The 19,198-nt window shown below is 38.4% G+C and overlaps 1 protein-coding gene across 5 annotated transcripts in view; it reads left to right on the top strand.

The window, feature by feature from the left end:
• ZFP91 (ZFP91 zinc finger protein, atypical E3 ubiquitin ligase) overlaps window positions 1-19,198 on the top strand; it is a 58,171-nt gene continuing 38,973 nt past the window's right edge. For 3 of the 5 annotated variants that reach the window (XM_047693129.1, XM_047693128.1, XM_047693125.1), the window contains exons 1-2: window positions 2-1,149; window positions 6,284-6,312. In XM_047693129.1, coding sequence (XP_047549085.1) covers window positions 800-1,149; window positions 6,284-6,312 — 379 coding nt within the window. In that variant the 5' untranslated portion in view covers window positions 2-799. Of the gene's footprint in view, window positions 1,150-6,283; window positions 6,313-19,198 lie in introns of all 5 variants that reach the window. The other 2 variants (XM_047693126.1, XM_047693127.1) reach the window with 1 other exon arrangement.

The raw sequence follows: 19,198 nt of genomic DNA on the forward strand, positions 1-19,198 counted from the left end.
CTTTCATCCGGCAGTCGACGGGGTTTTTTTTCTTAAAGGAGAAGCGACAACTCAAAAAATTTCCCCCTTCTTCCCGCAAGACCTGGCGGCGCTGGGGACAGAAAGGCCACACACAGGAAAGTGGGATCGGGGTGGAGGCAGAAGAACGCCAAGGCTCCTTCCGCGGCTTAAGGAAGAAGGATAGAGAGAGCCCTGTGGCATTAGCGGCTCCTTAGGGAGGCAGGTGCGCGCGCAGCCAGTCCAGCGTGCGCGCGAGGCGGGGGAAAAAGGTGCGTTTTCCTCCCACCAATCTCCTCGCGGGACCTGCTCCTCCCATTGCCCCCAGCGCGCGTTGAGCTCGTGGCGCAGGGGGTGGGGGTGGAGGAAGGTCACTTTAGGATTGTCGCGAGACACAGCCGTTTAACGGTGAGAACGGGTGCGCGGGGAAGGAAACCTCGCGCGCTCCCTTGGAGCCGTTTCCTGATTGGTTGAAGGAAGGGGTGGGGGAGGGAACCGGGGACGTCGCTGCGTGAGACACCACGAGGGGCAGAGCGAAGAAGCCGTTCCTCCTCTCCGATTGGTCCGCTGAACGTCTGTGCCGGGCGCGCGCGCGCCGCCAGCGGTAGCGGGCCTTGAGTGGCAGGGGGCGGGGGGGGCGCCCTCGGAGCTGGGCGGAGGGGAGGGGGGGGAAAGAGGAGCGCAGAGTGAGATTGAGCCGGACGCTCCGGGAGGCAAAGGGGGCGGGGGGAGCAGCGCCGCGGCTGCCGCCGCCTCCGCCTCCGCCGCCTGGGACGAGGGGGTGGGGGACGGACGAGCCCCGATGCCGGGGGAGACGGAAGAGCCGAGACCCCCGGAGCAGCAGGACCAGGAAGGGGGAGAGGCGGCGGCGGCCAAGGCGGCTACAGAGGAGGCCCAACAACATAACCCTGCGGCGGCGGCGGCGGCGGCGCCTGCGGGGACCACTAGCAGCCGCGTGCTGAGGGGAGGTCGAGACCGGGGCCGGGCCGCTGCGGCCGCCGCCGCCGCCGCTGTGTCTCGCCGGAGGAAGGCCGAGTATCCCCGCCGGCGGAGGAGCAGCCCCAGCGCCAGGCCTCCCGACGCCCCAGGACAGCAGTCCCAGGCCGCGAAGCCCCCGTCTCCAGCTCAGGGCAAGAAGAGTCCGCGACTCCTGTGAGTAACGCAGTCTTTCAGGCGGTGGGAAAGACCCCCCTCTGTCCGCACGCAACCCTCTCGGCTCCCGTAGCGCCCACTCCACGTGACATCCTGCCTGCTCTGCCCCCTGCCGGCTCGCACGCCAGATGTCACGCCGCTCCCCTGCTAGCTGCCTTACCGCCGCTCTCTGGCCCTCCCCCCCCCCTCCCCCCCGGGTCCTCGGTCTGTGGGGCCACTTCCCCTCTCCCTGAAGTCGTCTTTTGTGGGATACACCTCTTTTGCTCTGTAGTGACCCTCCCCTTCCCTGCCGCCGCAGGCTTCGCCCGCACTCTGGCATCTGCACTCCCTTTGTGAGCCTGTCCCCCTCGTTCGGCGGCTCTCCAGTATTACATCACATCCCCATTAGGAAATCAGCACAATCTTAGCCTTCAGAAGTGTGCGTGTCCGTCCCCCCCATTAATTAGCTCAAGAGGCAGTTGTACTGGTAGCTTCATGTAGCTTTTTCCACTCTGCTAAATTTTCACATCACGTTCCACTTGTTTTACAAATCTGGTACTTAGGGTAAAACGTGGCTCTGCCAGTCTTTCACTCGAGACTAGCATGGTATTTTTTAGTGTGTTTTTTTTGTTTGTTTGTTTAGTTTTTGCTTGTCTACTTGTGTTTATGTTTTAGTGTAGGAACTTCGTCCTTACAAATTAGACTACTCTGAAAGGGATTACCTTATTATCTAGAAACAGTGGAGGGACCAGGAACATACATTTTAAATTTTAAATTTAGTACTAAAATGTTCCTATGTTGGAAATACTGAAGTGCATGTGTTTGTAAATTGTAGTTAATCATATTAGTCATTGAATTCGTTAATTGAAAACATTTGTGTCTTTTGACTTTCAAGTGAAAAAAGTTGATAAAAGGGGAAATTAAAGTGGGGGAATCAGAGTTTTAAGTGCCCCCACCCAGAGAGATTATGGCAAGATTTGGCTTATACCAAATTTAAAACTTGAAACACACCTGTTCCAAAATAAAGAATTAAGTCTGTGACCTGCTTGATTGCCTTAGAAGCTTCTCAGAAAGAAAAATTAAAAGGTGTCATGTTGTGGTATTAGATCTGCTTCAAATTTTTGAATATTATTTAAGTTAACATAATTTAGAGAATTTATTGTGTAACTACAGTTCTTTGGACAACAAAGATCTGTACTTACAAATTACTTGGCTGCAATTAGTATTCTAATTGCTATAGATGAATTGCACAGTCACAAAAATTTTAAGATGTTCTGTATTTCATTTTACCAGTTTGAAAAGAGCTGTCATTACTCTTACTTGAATTAATTTTCTTGAATGAATTTGTTAAACTGTGTATGCTTTAGTTCCACTATCTGTAGGAAATAATGTTAATCCTTATGAGATAGTGAGAAGGATAGCATGTGACACAAAGCCTGGTACATAGTACATAAAATATTTGTTAAAAATTATTGTTTTGAGTTGTGATGGAATGATAGAGGTATAAGTGGTGTGTAGTGATTCTCATGTAAACGCTGCAGAATTGGAATCTTTTTCATTTATTTCTGTTGCCATAGAAGGTTAATAATTTAATAATGTATTTCTTAAATGCCCTTCCATCCTTACCTACACATTTGAGAGTAAAATACAACTAGAGGGACGCCTGGGTGGCTCAGTTGGTTGTACGACTGCCTTTGGCTCAGGTCATGATCTCGGTGTTCCCGGATCGAGTCCGGCATCGGGCTCCCAGCTCCACGGAGAGTCTGCTTCTCCCTCTGACCTTCTCTTCGCTCATGCTCTCTCTCTCCCATTGTCCCCTTCTCAAATAAATAAAATATTAAAAATAAATAAGTAAATAAAATACAACTAGATTTCCTTGCTGCATTTCCCTCCCACTGTTTTACCACTACCAGTTTTACTTACAGAAATGATATCTTAAGATAAACTAGTGCAGTATTTTTTTTTCATCTCATTGTTTGTTTGTTTTCTTCACTAAGTCTTGGCAAAAAGTACTTATGGGTCTTTTTATTTCTACAATATAAAAAAAACAGTTGAAGTTGGATGAAGATGACTTGATTAAATCCCTTCAGTTTTTTCTTCATGTTATTCCCTGTGGGGAGAAAGATAGTCTTAATTCTTAGTGTCCCTCCCTCTCACATCCACTATCATAAAAGATAGTAGTGTCCTTTTACCTTCTCTTAGCCTCAGAACTGTCTCCTAATTATGTATTTTAAGTTACGCAGTTTTGATCAGATTGTTAAAATAAATTTTCATAGTGATAATTTATTTGTTCCATGTTTTTAATTTACTGCATGCCTTGGAAATCAGAGGAGTTTTAAAGCATCTCAGCTAGGTAAATCATGATTGAGCAGTACCTGGGCCTGGTTCTGTGCTGAGATAGGCTTTATGAAGGTAAATGAGACGTGGCCCTTGTCTTCAAGACCTCGCAGTATGGGGGAAAGATGCAAAGATTAGTGGAGGTTTGTCAGACGTACCTGTGGTTTACAGATTTTCAAAGTGATAAAGTAAACTTTAAAACTAATTAAGAAATGTAACTAATCCTTCAAGACATTTCATGAGATTTTTGAGTATCAATTTACTGAATCCTGGTCAAGTACCTTCTGACCTTCTCTGTTACCCTAACAACATGTGAGGTATTTAATCACCCCTTCTGTTCACGTTCTTTCACCATGTCCCACCATTTCCTCCTACAAATCCTAATAGCTGTTTCCGCCTACATTTGTTTCTCTTGACTGAAGAAACAGCAAAATACACGGCAGTTTAAAAGGTCAGTAAATACAGAGATTTGGATTGATTGAAACCTCTTTTTCTGCTAGAAGGCAAAGTAGTGCAGTAGAGAAAGCATTGGACTGTATAGTTAAAGTTTGTGTTCTCAGCTTTCCACTGCTCAATAAGTGACCTCAGGCAAGTCACTTAAGCTCTTTAAATCAGTATCTTCATCTATAACTGGTAATTTATGATTTGTTATAAGCATATGTGTGTATAAATGATAATTAGGTTACAGTTTTATATAAATTTACGTTTATAACAGCGTTTTCATTTGCTTTGAGACATTCAAGAGTTAATGAAAAGAGCAGGAAATCCTTGTGAAAGGAAATAATTAGTGAATTTGCTCAAGAGGAATTCATAAAGTTAAGTGCTAAAATCGTTTTAAAATAAAACTTAAAGCCAGTTAAAAGGAAAGATAAACCAAATTTGAAGAAAGGTTATATACATCAGTACTACTTAAAAATTAGGCTCATCATTTGCTGTAATTTGGTCCATAAACACCAGAGTTCAGATTCTTATATTTTAAATGCAGATATTTATATGCATATCTGATTTTAAATATATATAATATCGATTTTTCTGATTCATAAAGTTAAAACACCCATGTTTTCTACTAATATGGAAACTAATAGTTAAACTAAGACTAGGTTAAATCGCAAAAAGGCTTCTTTCCATTCTACTGTGATAAGTCCTCTGCATTTCCTAGCCAATGGATTTCATATAGAACTTCAATAAATACTTCTTTAAACTTACGATTTAGCTGAGTAGCCCTATTGGCTAAAACTGCGTATTCTTAGAGGTACTCCTACAGGTTCAGGTGGGTTCCAAATGAAACAAATACTGCTTTATTTTCTGGGATATGGAATTCCATTTTTGTTTTGTTTTCTTGCGTAAGGTAAAATAGTAGTAGACCTTCGAGTGACACTTTCTTGGTATATCATTTTGTACGGAAAAGGTGAACATCATGGATAGTGAGAATAAAGAGACAGTAATATTCTGAATTGAAAGAGCTTTTGTGGCTCTTTGGAGAAAGTTCCAGTTCTGTAAGTTTAAAATTCTTAAGTTTTCCTCCCAGGGAAATCAGTATGGTAATAGAAACATCTTCCCATTCCAAAAGGTGTTTGGAGGGAAGTTTATTGTGTAATGTTTCTGTATTTATGTATTATATCTATACTTTAGAGTTAGGATGATCGGTTGTCTTCTGTTAATTATTAATTAGGACATTGATGATATAATTTAAAATAAAGTAATACCCAGAGTTTAAGAAAGTGGGATGAGAAAATGACAGGTGTTCTTTCTAAAGAGAACAGAATTTGTATTACATTGCATCTCTGTTTACTTGGATATTCTTTTGTAACGTAACAGTTCTCATTTACATCAAGTTTACTTTAAAAAAAATAAAACAAAAACAAAAACACTTCGTACCAGCTCAAGATACCATGTGTCATCTTTATAGTAAAGATCCAGGACCTGTGGACTTTTGAATTTGGTTAATGGCTCCAGGATAGAGGTTCGTTATACTGTGCTTAACAGTTATGAATGAAAGAAATGTTACCAAATTAAAAACATGACAACAACATTTTTTAACAGTCTATAACACATTAGAGTCTTTACTGTTGCTAACTTGTAAAGTACAAGTTATATTAATTTCTGAAGTCCAATCTGTTGGCCTTTGTAGAAATAGATTTTGACTTGGGTATAGCAAATGAATAATTTGGGGTTTTCTGTTAGGTTCATTGAATTTTTATTATGAAAATTATCAAGTATACACAAAGTAAAAAAAAAAAAAAATACAATGAAATGCCCATGCCCAGTATTTACCACTAGATTTAGCAGTTATCAAGATTTTGCCATGCTTATTACCTTTATCTCCCTGTGCCTTTTTTTTTTTCTCCTGAAGTATTTTAGAGAAAATCTCAAAACACTATTTCACCCCTAGTTACTGCATTTGGTAAGACAAGGACACTTTCTTATATAACCCACTTAATAAAACAAAATCAATATTTTCTTTGTATTACTTTTTTTTTTTTTTTTTGCAGTTAAAAACTTTTTGAATGCTACTCTAGCTGTATGCTAACAGACTGGATAGCTGCATGATAATCTGTTTAAATTTACATTAATTAAAATTAAAAATTCACAATCCTCAATTACAAACAAGCTGTTTCAAGCACTCAGTAGCCACACATGACTATCATATTCGACAGTGCAGATATAGAATATTTTCATCACTACAGAAAGTTCTGTTGACCACACTACTCTAGATGTGTTCTGCATCACTCTGAAAATGAACCTGAAAGATAAATATCTGTGTTTTAGGAATGTATGCAAGATTGTTCATTTAATATTTGGTTCTCATTTCTTTCAGATGTGTAGACAAAGTAACAACTGACAAAGGTAAGACTTGGTCATTCTTACTCTGTCGTATATATTAACACTGATTATTTTGTGATCGGATAGGAAATAGAATAATCTCCAGCCTGATAATTCAGATCTTCCCATTTTAAAGTGACCTTCATTTAGTAAAATAAAATAATTGGAGTAGTTAGAACCTGTGTAGCTAATAGGTGTGGGCTAGTGAAACATTTGGCATTGTTTGGAAACCTAGTGATGGGAAATCAGATTATTTAATGTCGGTTTATTATAATTTGTTTTTAGCTGTTTGCATTTGTAATAAAGTAACTAGGAGAAAAATGATACACAACACAGGGTAAAGCTTAGACAAAATCTTGGTACTGGTAGAGACTCGAATTATAAATGCAGTTTGAAGAATGTGGAAAGAGAAGTGTTCTAAGATTTCAGCCTGGTGAATAATTAAATGGGATCATTTGGTTGTTTTTCACCAAACCAAATATATATATTAAATGTAGTCTTCTGCTTATCTCGATTATAAAGGAAAGCTAATGTCCACCTTTTTCTTTTAAAGCACTTCTTTAAGAAGATTTCATTCTGGCTTTGCAGATTGGGGTTATTAAAATTGCCCCTAATATGCTTTACCTCATACATTATTCATATAAAATATATTCATATATGTAGTTATTGGCTGTATTTCTTGATGTTAAATTCAAATATACAGCATCCAACTTAAAACTTGAGTAGATAAACTATTAAGCATATTTCATTTCTTAAGTCTGACAGAAATCTACTTAATATCTGAGGGTTGGCCAGTTTATTGTATATGTGCATGTGTTTATAAATAAAAAAATTAAGATTTTTCCCTTCACAAAGAATGCTTTGAAAATATGTAATATATAACACGTATAAGGCAAGTTTAAAATCTGGATTTTATGCTACTTGGAAGAATGAGACTGTGGTTAGGAACCAATAACTTGAATTGGTGGCTGCTTTGTAAATAATTAGCTATCAGGGATCGGTTTCTTTGTTCTCTGAATTTTAGAATCTGAGGCTGGTATTCATAGTTTACTAGGCAGAAGTATTTGTTCTAGGCAAATTTTTTCTGTGAGAAAACTTTGCCTGACCAATTTGTCTAGCAAATTCTTGGTATTGTTGCTGCTGTTGCTTGAAAAATAGGATATGTCTGCCAATAATGGAAGGTCTTGTGCTCCTTATTTAGAGATCATTTTGAAATGTTATGATGTGATGGAAATGTAGAGACAGGTGTAATCAAGTACCACAGCAGTTTTTATTAAAACAAAGGACAAAACCTCCATACCTGCCTTTATCCAGCTAAAATTACTTCATGTGTCTAAAGAGTATGTATAAAGGAATTATTTGGGTTGCTTTGAGGAGAACTTGGAGGATGTGGTGGAAATTTCGAATCCCTGTTAGAGATGAATTAATTGCTCTTTGTGTAGATTTCTTAAACCAGAAAAGTTGGCTTGTTACATAGTTGTGCAGCTGTGGTAAGATTAAAACTGCATTCTGGGTAATGTCAGTCTCAACATCAGTCCCGTTCTAATTCACTTGTTAAATGCTCTGGATCTGGAGTTAGAACTCAGGGTTTGAATTCAAGTTCTGCCTTTTATTGCAAATAATTCACTACCTGGAATCCAGTGAACACGCAGTAAAAAGTAGCTATTTGTAAAATCTTGAAAAAGTACTCCCATGCGGCTCCTATTTTCCATCTCTTTTGGTTCATCTTCATCTCCCGTCTTCATCTCTTCAGCTCTTACGGTAGCTGTTCAACTTCGAATACTATATAGGTACCACATACATTTAAACAACTAGATCAGGGAATAAAGAAATGGAGGCTGTGATGGTCACATTTCCCTGCGCTCTTTAATATTTAGAATTCACTTCAGCTCTTCCTTTTTCTTGTCACTTCTCAGAAAGTTGTTCTGCTACTCAGGAATACTTTTCATGTTAAGTCTGCTGAATTTTAGCTGAAGTAACTTGTACTTGTTTCAGAGGTTGAGGTTTTTTTCAAAACTTTGAACAGGTTTTGATATTTTGTAGAGGTACAGCTAGCTCTGTTTGATGGATATTGATAAAATGTTTTCAGGATTTTTGTTTTGTTTTCAGGATTGTTCTTATTTACTCCAAACGACTTGAAATTATATACTTTCCTCCTGTCAAAAATCACAAACTTTGACAAGTTTGAACAAATAGTTTTGCACACACACAAAAAACAACTCTATTGTTTTAGAATTATTAAGTTGCAAAGTGGCATGTTCATTCTTCACACTGAAATAATAGTGGTCCCTGTTCTTGCTGTATTTATTTAATCCTGATGGGTATTTATAAAAACAAATGGACATTTGCAAAAATAGTGTTTATTAATTCATATATTCATATAATTTATTAATTCATTGAATAAGTAATTGTTGAACATCCCACTATGTGTCCAGCACCACTGAACTGATTAAAATAATGTGATACAGTGTTTGATGAAGTTAATATGTCAAGGGAAGACCTCTTTTGAGAAGGCGACATTTGAGCTGAGACCTGAATACACGAGAGCCAGATGAAGAGCATCCCACACAGAAGAAGCAAAAAGGGCAAAACTTAAAACATGAAAGCTTAGTTTACCACTGCCAGAGGATTAACGTCATCACAGTGGAGCTTCCAAGAGTGTTAGCAGAAATTTTGAGGCATGGAGCCTGGCAGGGTCCTTTTAACTTGGTTTTAGTTTTCCTTCTGTTCTCTGGTTTCAACCAGTACTACTTTTATGGGAATGAAGTATAGCGATAGTTTGCCTCAGTGTAGTTTATTAGTTATTCTAGTATTACTTTATCCACTAATTTTCTTTCACTTTCAAAACTCCACCTGAAACTGTACAAGATAAATCCTTATTAAAAAAGGGAGACTATAATATCTTAATGTTTACTAGAGTGGGTTTCACATGTTTCATGGAATAGTATTAGAGTCAAATGTGGTAGGTGCTTGAGTCATCAGTGTGCTAGTTTATTTGTTGCAGGACCTCTCAAGAGATCGTGATTGTGAGTAATAAGCAGTATAAATACTGGGACACCTGGGTGGCTCAGTGGTTAAGTGTCTACTTTTGGCTCGGGTCATGATCCCAGGGTCCAGGGATCAAGTCCCACACAGGGTTCCTTGCTCAGTGGGAAGCCTGCTTCTCCCTCTGCCTCTGCTTGCCACTCCCCTGCTTGTGCACACTTCATATCTCTAACAAATAAATAAAATCTTTTTTTTAAGGCAATATAAATACCACAATATGCAGTAACTACCTAACTTAATTGACTGTAAGATAGCCCCCCTCTTTTAATGGATAGTTCATAAAATTAGAATTTTTAGAAAATATTTTGAAGTACTGGGTGTTTGAAAATTTGATTGTATTAAACTCTGGGTCTCACCTTTTATTTAAAATCATTTTACTATTTTTAGTTACTCTTGTTATGGATGGGGTAGTAAGATTGCCTTGATGGAATCAGCAAATAATTTCATAATAGATCTGGGAATTTACTTAGATTGTTTAGAGCTTTGACTATTTGGCTTATTTAGTTTATGATCAACATATTTCCTGGAATCACTAGTAAAATATTAGCTTGTTTTGATAATTCTTTCCTGGATCACATCCTCAGTTTTTGTTCTCATTGATCTAATTTATAGATAATAGCTCTGTGTTCCTTTTTTTTTTTTTTTTTTTTTAAGATTTTATTTATTTGAAAGAGAGAGCATGACCGGGGGAGGAGCAGGAACAGGGGTAGAAGCAAGACTCCCTGCTGAGCAGGGAGCCTGTCAGCCCCAAGACCCTGAGATCATGGCCTGAGCCAGAGGCAGACACGCAACCGACTGAGCCACCCAGGCACCTCTCTTCCTTTAAAAAATTAAAATTTATTTACTTTTATCAATTATAGTTTTGATTTCATCAGAGTATTTCATTTTTCCTATTTTAGAATACCTTGGATTATTTCTTACCCTGTCATTTCCAGTACTCGTAAACAACATTTTTGTTATTCTTAAATATATAGAACAGTCATTCCTACCGGTTTTTCCCACTCCGTTGAGAAAAATCTAATTTATAATTTTTACCATTTAGTTTTTGTACAAAAGGGTGATCTGACAAGTTACTCAGGACATTATCTTCACAATTCTCTCTTGAAAGATTTTGAGTCTCCTTGGCGATAACCTGGTTTCCCTAGTTAAACTGAAGTCTCACTGGTTTTGAATAGAAGTGTTCTGGAAGGAGATTCACTAGTTAAAAAAGGCATATACTTAGTTTCAGTCTTAACTCTCAATGTACAATCACCTTTAACGGAAGCATTCTTCACAAATCATACTCTTCTGAAATGGCTTAAATAAAAGTTTTAAAAAGAGAGCCTCGGGGCGCCTGGGTGGCTCAGTGGGTTAAGCCGCTGCCTTCGGCTCAGGTCGTGATCTCAGAGTCCTGGGATCGAGCCCCGCATCGGGCTCTCTGCTCAGCGGGGAGCCTGCTTCCTCCTCTCTCTGCCTGCCTCTCTGCCTGCTTGTGATCTCTCTGTCAAATAAATAAATAAAATCTTTAAAAAATAATAATAATAATAAAAAAATAAAAAGAGAGCCTCATTTTCCTTAACTTCTTAATATTGCTGATATTGGAATATTTCAAAATGGACTTTACTAATTATTTGTGGGAAACAAATAGAGCTAATTATAGAAATACACCTGATCAGGTTTCAGAAACTGGAGTTTCTGACTGTTAGGATAATGTTCATGTCTCAAATAGCTGACAGTATGTATAGCATTTTGTCTATCCTGCTTTCTAGGCCTTTTCTTAAGGTAACAGGAACTATGTTATTTCTCTCAGTATGAGAATGATCTACTCAGACATCTCATTCCTTGTTGGGAATGCCCCATGTCCTTTCAACCATTTTTAGTTCAAATATCTTGGCCTCCTGTGGTTCTTCCACTCCATCCTAGTTTTCTAGAAGTACAGACATACCTCACATATATGTGGATTGTGACATGGGCTTAGAAAGTACGTGGGCTTATCAGCTCACTTCAGTTTGGGATATTTTATGATTCAGATAAATGAGTCTTTCTGTCCCTTACATAGAAAGAAAGAATTCTGTAACAGTTCACCTATTCTGATTCAACTTATGTAGAAACCATCTCAAACAACCCTTGTAAGTTTATTTTGTAATATATAGTAATTATTTTATATTGAGATCCAATTCCTGCCATAACCATTTGAGAAGTGCAACAGAATGCCCTGGTGGAAGTAAACTGAAGCAGGAGTGGACAAGAACCTCTGACAAAAAGGAATTAGCTCTGCTGTCATGCCACTTGACCTTTAAGTCCAAGAAGGATCTAGCTCCTCTGAATTAAAACTAGCCAGATTGATCTAACTACATCAAGGCAAAGGCAAAGACCCCTTTAGATTCAGTACAAGTAATTGTCTTAGAGGTAACTGTGGTTGTATCTTCTGCCTATACATGATCTGCTAAGCTCCCAGCTTGTATCCTAGCTTCTGATTGGCTGATTCTGCTTGTGACTTTGCCTCTTTTAGAATTTCTAAACCCTCTTTTCTTTACTGTGACTCGCCCTAAATTCTGTCAGGTATCTGTTGATTTTTATAACAACCTATCCAAAAACTCAGTGGTTTAAAATACAAAAATTTGTTATTTCTCAGTTGGGCTCTTCCCTCTCCTCCTCATTGGTCTTTCAGTGTAGACATTTTCATGTCATGGTGGTCTCAAAGCAGTGTTCCAAAAAGGTTGAAGGCAAAAGCTGCAAGGTGTTTTGATGCCGCCTCACATGATACAAGATGAACATACAAAAAAATGAATTGTGTTTCTATATATTAGTAACAAATATACTTCAAACAAAATATATTTCAACAAAATATTGAAATTATAAAATGAACAAATTATACCATTTAAGTAGTATCAAAAAATATGAATTACTTAGGAATAAATCTCACAAGACCTGAAAGTACAAAACACTGTTGAGTGACATTGAAGACTTAAGTAAATGGAACAAATGATGTACCATCATGGGTTTGAGGGCTCAATATTGTTAAGATGTCATTTCTCCCCATTTTGATCTACATGTGAAATCTAATCCAAATCAAAATTCCAGTACATTTGTTTGGTTTGTTTGTTTTTGGAGAGTTTTGCCCTTGCAAACTTCTTGAAGGAGTTGACAAACTGCACTTTGAAAGCCTTAAGCTTGCACTGGTCAGGAACCCCACCATGTTTCTAAGAGTGGGGTTGATTGTTTAAGGAAAGAGGAAGGGGTAAAACAGATACTTGGTGGGTACCCAACCCCAGCTACTATACATGCATATCCTATAATTTGTTTAACCCTTACTTGATTAAAGGACACTTGATAATTCTCGGTGTTTTTTCTGGATTACAGGTGATATTTTTGAAAGTCTTTTAAGATAACACGATACATATGCAGAAGTACACTTGTCATAAATATACAGCTTCGTGAATAGTCGCAAGGCAAGCTCAGTTATGTAATCATCAGCCAGCTCAAGAAATAGAACCTGATCGACCACCCCCAAGTATAACCAGCATTCTGACTTTGAACAGCACAAATCTCTTTTTGCCTTTCTCTTGATTCTACATATATAGAAAAATAGAGTATGTGCTCTTAGGTAGGCCTTCTTTGCTCAGCATTATGTGAGGTTTCTCTAGGTTGTATTTTTAGAGATTGTTCATTTTCATTGTTGTAGGCCAGTGTGGAAGTATGATTTATTCATTACTGTTGGTTAGTATTTGGGTAGCTTTTAGTTATTGGCCTTTATGACTAGTGATGTGTTGCATATGTTATTAATATTTTATTGAGACATAATTTTCACACCCATTTCAAGTGTGTAATGCTATCCATACAGGTTTTCCTTCTCTGGGCATTTTATAAATGAACTTGTACATAGAATATATGTTTTTTTGTTTTTTGTGTCTGGCTTTCACTTTGCATAATTTTGAGGTTAATTTATGTTGTGGCACGTATCAGTATTTCATTCCTTTGTGTGGTATTTCTGTGTATGGAAGTACTCCATTTGATTTGTCCCTCAGTTAATCTACTTTTTAGCCATCTTGAATAATGATAGGGTGAATATTCATGGGCAAGCTTTTGTGTGAATGGATGTTTTTATTTCTTTTGGGTAGATATCTATGAGGGAAATTTCTAGATTGTATACGGTAAATGTATGCTAAAGAGACTGGCAAAGAGTTTTGCATACTGGCTGTGATATTTGTGTTCCCTAGTGATCGATGAGGATTTCTGTTTCTCCACAATCTCAACAATGTTGTTACTGTCATTCCACTATCCTGTCAAGCCAACCACTTTAGGACAGTGGGGCACATGGTAAGACCAGTGAATTCCATGAGCATGGGTCCATTGCTGCATTTCATTTGCTGAGAAGTGAGTTCCTTGTTCAGAGGAAATGCTGTGTGGAAAACCATGACTGGGATAAGGCATTCTGTGAGTCCATAAATGGTATTTTTTACAGAAGCACTGTATGCAGGGAAGGCAAATCCATATCCAGAGTGTTGATTTATTGCCACTTCCATAATGGAGTGGAACCTGCCATTAGGGAGCTGGCTGATGATCCTGGGGAATGGTACTCTATCAGGGACTTACTGCTGGTCTCTGCTGCTAGTAGATGGCACTCCGCAGTGCCTGTACCCACGTCGTCCTTGGTGAGAGTCTGGTTTGTTTTCCAGCAGTCTCAGCTCTACAGCTGTAGGAAGTAGGGATTTCTTTCAGGACAGGCACAGAAATGTTCAGGTCATTTATGTGATGCTTCAGCTTGGAATTTGAGTCCCTCAGCACATGCCTGTGTTTCTCAACTTTGTCCAGTGCATTTAGAAGCAGCTAGCCAATTTCATCTTAATCAGCTTGAAATATTCTAAAGTAACGAATACATGATAACCAGAACTTTGTCTCTTATTTAATTAGTGTTTGATCAGGAGTACGCATTGGTGATTTTTTTACCTGTTTTTATTGCTATATCATGCAGTTGACGTTCAGTGTTCTCTTTACTACTGAAAAATAGAGTCATTAGTGCCTTTAAATCTAATCAAAGAAACAATTCCAGAAATCCCAGATCCAGTTCAGAAAACTCATCCTCAAAATTCTCTTTAATAGGAAATTTATAGCAATACAGGCCTGTCCCAAGAAGCAAAAAAAAAATCTCAAATAAACAACCCAACCTTACACCTAAAGAATTAGAAAAAGAACAAGCAAAACCCAAACCCAGCAGTAGGAAGGAAAAAATAAAGAGCAGAGTAGACATAGACAAAAATAGAAACTAGGAGCTGGTTATTTGAAAAGTCAACAAAATTAGGGGCATCTGGGTGGCTCAGTTGGCTAAGCATCTGACTTACGATTTTGGCTCAGGTCATGATCTTAGGGTTGTGAGATCGAGCCCCGCATTTGGCTTCTGGTTCTGCACTCAGCGGAATGTCTGTTAGCGATTCTCTCTCTCCTTCTGCTCCTTCTCCTGCTCACATATGTGTGCATGCGTTGTCTCTAAAATAAGTAAAAATAATAAAAAATAAAAATAAATCAACAAAATTGGTAAACTTTTAGCCAGACTCTTTTAAAAAGGAGAGTGAGGACTCAAAATTAGAAATGAAAGAGGAGAAACAAAACTGACACCACAGAAATACAAAGGACTGGGGCACCTGGGTGGCTCAGTCTGTCTAACTTGTCTGTCAGTCTGTCTAACTTGATTTTAGTTCAGATCTGATCTCAGGGTCATTGGTTCAGGCCCCATATTGAGCTCTACATTGGATAGAGCCTACTTTAAAAAAATACAAAAGATTTATAAGAGAATATTATGAAAAATTAAATGCCAAAAAATTGGAAAGCCTATAAGAAATGAATAAATTCCTAGAAACATACAACCTCCCAAAACTGAATCAAGAAAAAATGGAACATTTGAACAGACTGATTACCAGCAATGGAATTGAATCAATAATCAAAAAACTCCCAACAAGCAAAAGTCCAGGACCAGAGAGCCTCACAGGTGAATTCTACCGAACATTTAAGGAACAGTTAATACCTGTTCTTCCTCAACTATTCCAAAAACTGGAAGAGGAGGGGAAGCTTCCAAATTCATTCTGTGAGGCCAGCATTACCTTGATACCAAAACCAGATAAAGACACTACCAAAAAAAGAGAACTACAGGCCAATATATCTGGTGAACATAGATGCAAAATTCCGCAACAAAATAGTAGCAAACTGAATCCATCAATACATTTAAAAAATATTCACCACAATCAAGTAGGATTTTTCCCCCCTTGGACACAAAGCTGGCACAGTATTTGCAAAGCAACCAGCATGATCTATCACATCAGTAAGGGAAGGGATAAAAACATGATCATATCAATAGATGCAGGAAAAGCATGTGACAAAGTACAATATTCATGAGAAAAACCCTCAAAAAAGAAAGTTTAGGGGGAACAAACCAACAGAATAAAGGCCATATATGAAACTCCCCAACTAGCATCATATTCATTTGTGAAAAACAGCACTTTTAAGATCAGGAACAAGATAAGCATGTCTACTCTTAGCACTTTTGTTCAACATAGTACTGGAAGTCCTAACCACAGCACTCAGACAAGAAAAAGAAAAGGCATCCAGATTCATAAGGAAAAAGTGAAACTGTCACTATATGCAGATACTTAAAGCCCTAAAGACTCCACCAAAAAGCTGTTAGAACTGATAAATGAACTCAGGAAGGTCCTGTGATATAAAATCAACATAGAGAAATCCATTGGATTTCTAGACACTAATAATAAAGTAGCAGAAAGAGAAATTAAGAAAATAGTCCCATTTACAGTTGCACCAAAAATAATAAAATACCAGGAGTAAACTTTACCAGTTTACTCCTTGACTTGACTGTACTCTGAAAACTATAACACATTGATGAAATAAATTGAAATGACACAAATAAGTGGAAAGATATTTCATGCTCATGGATTGGGAGAACAAATACTGTTAAAAAGTCTTATACAACCAAAAGCAATCTACAGATTTAATGTAGTCCCTATCAGAATACCAACAGCATTTATTTTATTTATTTTTTTTACAAAACTAGAACAAATAATCCCAAAATGTGTGGGGAGCCACAAAAGACCCTGAGTAGCCAAAGCAGTCTTGAAAAAGAACAAAATTGGAAGTAAAACAATCCCTGATTTCAAGCTATACTACAAAGCTATAATAAAGCAATATGGTACTGGCACAAAATAGACACATATATCAGTGAACAGAATGGAGAGCCCAGAAATAGATCCATGATTTTCTGGCCAATTTGTCTTTTATAAAGGAGGCAAGAATATATAATGGGAAAAGGACAGTCCCTTTAATAAATGATGTTGGGAAAACTGGGATAGCTACATGCAAAAGAATGAAACTGGACCACTTTATTATGCCATATACAAAAATAAACTTGAACTAAAGACCTAAATGTGAGACCTGAAACCATAAAAATTTTAGAAAAGAACATAGGCATTAATTTTTCTGATATTGGCCATAGCAACTTTTTTTCTGTCTCCTAAGGGGAAACAAAAGCAAAAATAAACTCTTGGGACTATATCAAAATAAATGCTTCTGTGCAGCAAAGAAAAAAACCAACAAAATAGTCTACTGAATGGGAAAAGATAATTGCAAATGACATACTCAGTAAAGTTTTAGTATCCAAAATATATAAAAAACTATAACCCAACACCAAAAAAATCCAGTTTACAAAAATGGGCAGAAGACATGAGTAGACATTTCTCCAAAGAAGACCTCCAGATGACCAACAGACAAATGAAAAGATGCTCAGCATCACTCATCGTCAGGAAAATGCAAGTCAAACCACAATGAGGAAAAAAAAGGCAAGAGATACCCCCTCACACCTGTCAGAATGGCTAAAATCAAAAACACAAGAAACAAATGTTGGTGAGGATATGGAGAAAAAACACTTTGTAGTGTTGGCAAGAGTGCAAACTGGTGCAGCAACTATGGAAGACAGTATGGAGGTTGCTCAAAAAATTAAAAACAACTACTGTATGATGATACAGTTAATTCCAGTACTGGGTATTTACCCAATGAATACGGAAACACTAATTCAAAAAGATACATGTATCCCTGTGTTCATTGCAGCAATATTTACAATAGCCAAATTATGGAAGCAACTCAGGTGTCCATCGATAGATGAATGGGTAAAGAAGAAGTGGCTATATATACATATATAATGGGATATTACTGAGCCATTAAAAAAAAGTGAAGTTTTGCCATTTGCAACAACATGGATGGATCTAGAGGGTGTAATGCTAATAAGTGAAATAAATGAAAGATAGCTATCCTAGGATTTTATTATATGTAAAGATAGCTATCCTAGGATTTTATTATATGTAGATTTTAACAAAGAATGGGGCGCCAGGGTGGCTCAGTGGATTAAGCTGCTGCCTTTGGCTCAGGTCATGATCTCAGGGTCCTGGGATTGAGTCCCGCATCGGGCTCTCTGCTCAGCAGGGTGCCTGCTTCCCTCTCTCTCTCTCTCTCTCTGCCTGCCTCTCCGCCTACTTGTGATCTCTCTCTGTCAAATAAATAAATAAAATCTTTATTAAAAAAAAAAAAAAAAAAAGGACCTGCACAGAAACATTTAGACTGCTGTTTGACCAAACAACTAGGTGGGGTTGGAGAGGAGGTGGTTTGCCACACAGCAGCCAAGCAATTCTCAGACACCAGTAGTATATCCAAGTATTCAACCAAATTCTGTCGCTGTGAGCGCCTGGGTGGCTCAGGTATTTAAGTACTGCCTTTGGCTCAGGTCATGATTCTGGAGTCCTAGGATCGAGTCCCATATCGGGCTCCCTGCTCGGCAGGGAGTCTGCTTCTGCCACTGCCCTCTCTCCTCTCGCACTCTCAAATAATAAAATCTTAAAAAAAAAAATCTGTCACTGTCTATAAGGAAATAGCCTCAGATTCCATAGATTAAGGGCTCAGGCTTAGAAGACTGCTTCCCCACTCCCCATTCAGATGCGGGTAGGAGGTCCAGGTTGTTACTGTTCTGAACAACTGGCTATAAATCACAAGTTCCTATGACCCCCTCCTTGTGTTCAGTTAATTTGCTAGAGCTACTCACAGAACTCAGAAACATTTTACTTACTGAGTAGCTGGTTTATTATAAAAGGATATAACTAATTCAGGAAAAGCCAGGTGAAAGAGATGTATAGGGCAAGGTATGGGGGAAAAGGGCAAGAAGCTTCAGTAACTGAACTAACATGAGTTGGATACTTGATGAGTCACAGATAGAAGCTACACCAGGCAAGTTGTTACAGAAAAGAAACTTTATTTGCAACAAATAAGGTGATCTCGGAGAAAAACTTCCAAAGCTGTGCTGCTCCTAGTAAGGGTGAATGGGTTCCTTTTATTTGGGGTTAGGATGAATATTTAGATAGAGAAAGTTTATCATATGTAGAGTCTGGTGAAGTCTGTATATGTACCTTAAAGAAACATGCTTATATGTATATGTTACAGAAATGAGGCTTGTGCTCCTTGGGCAGAGATTTTAGTATTTTAATGAGGTAACAGTTGTTGGTCATTTTAGGGGTTGGTTACTCCATGGTCCATCTAGGCAGGCGCAAGTCAAGAGTTACACTCAAACTGGTTTGGGTGGTCTCGACTGGCTTGAAGTCTTGTCTGGACAGTCACTATTGCTTGAGGGGTGGTTTCCGTTTCCATTTGCTTGAGTTAAGAGATAAGCTAGAAAGAAGAGCTTAAGTAAAACATGTGAGACAAAGGTCAGTGAGTACAAGCAGGTGGGCAGTAAAGGTCAGGTCTTGGGGTGTAGCTGGTGTTATTTCCCTCCCCAGTCAAAGCATGCCATTCTCCCCAAATCTCCATGTGTTTACCAACCTGGAAGCTCTTTGAACCC

Source organism: Lutra lutra, chromosome 10, assembly GCF_902655055.1.
Source record: "Lutra lutra chromosome 10, mLutLut1.2, whole genome shotgun sequence".
Lineage (NCBI taxonomy): Eukaryota > Metazoa > Chordata > Mammalia > Carnivora > Mustelidae > Lutra > Lutra lutra.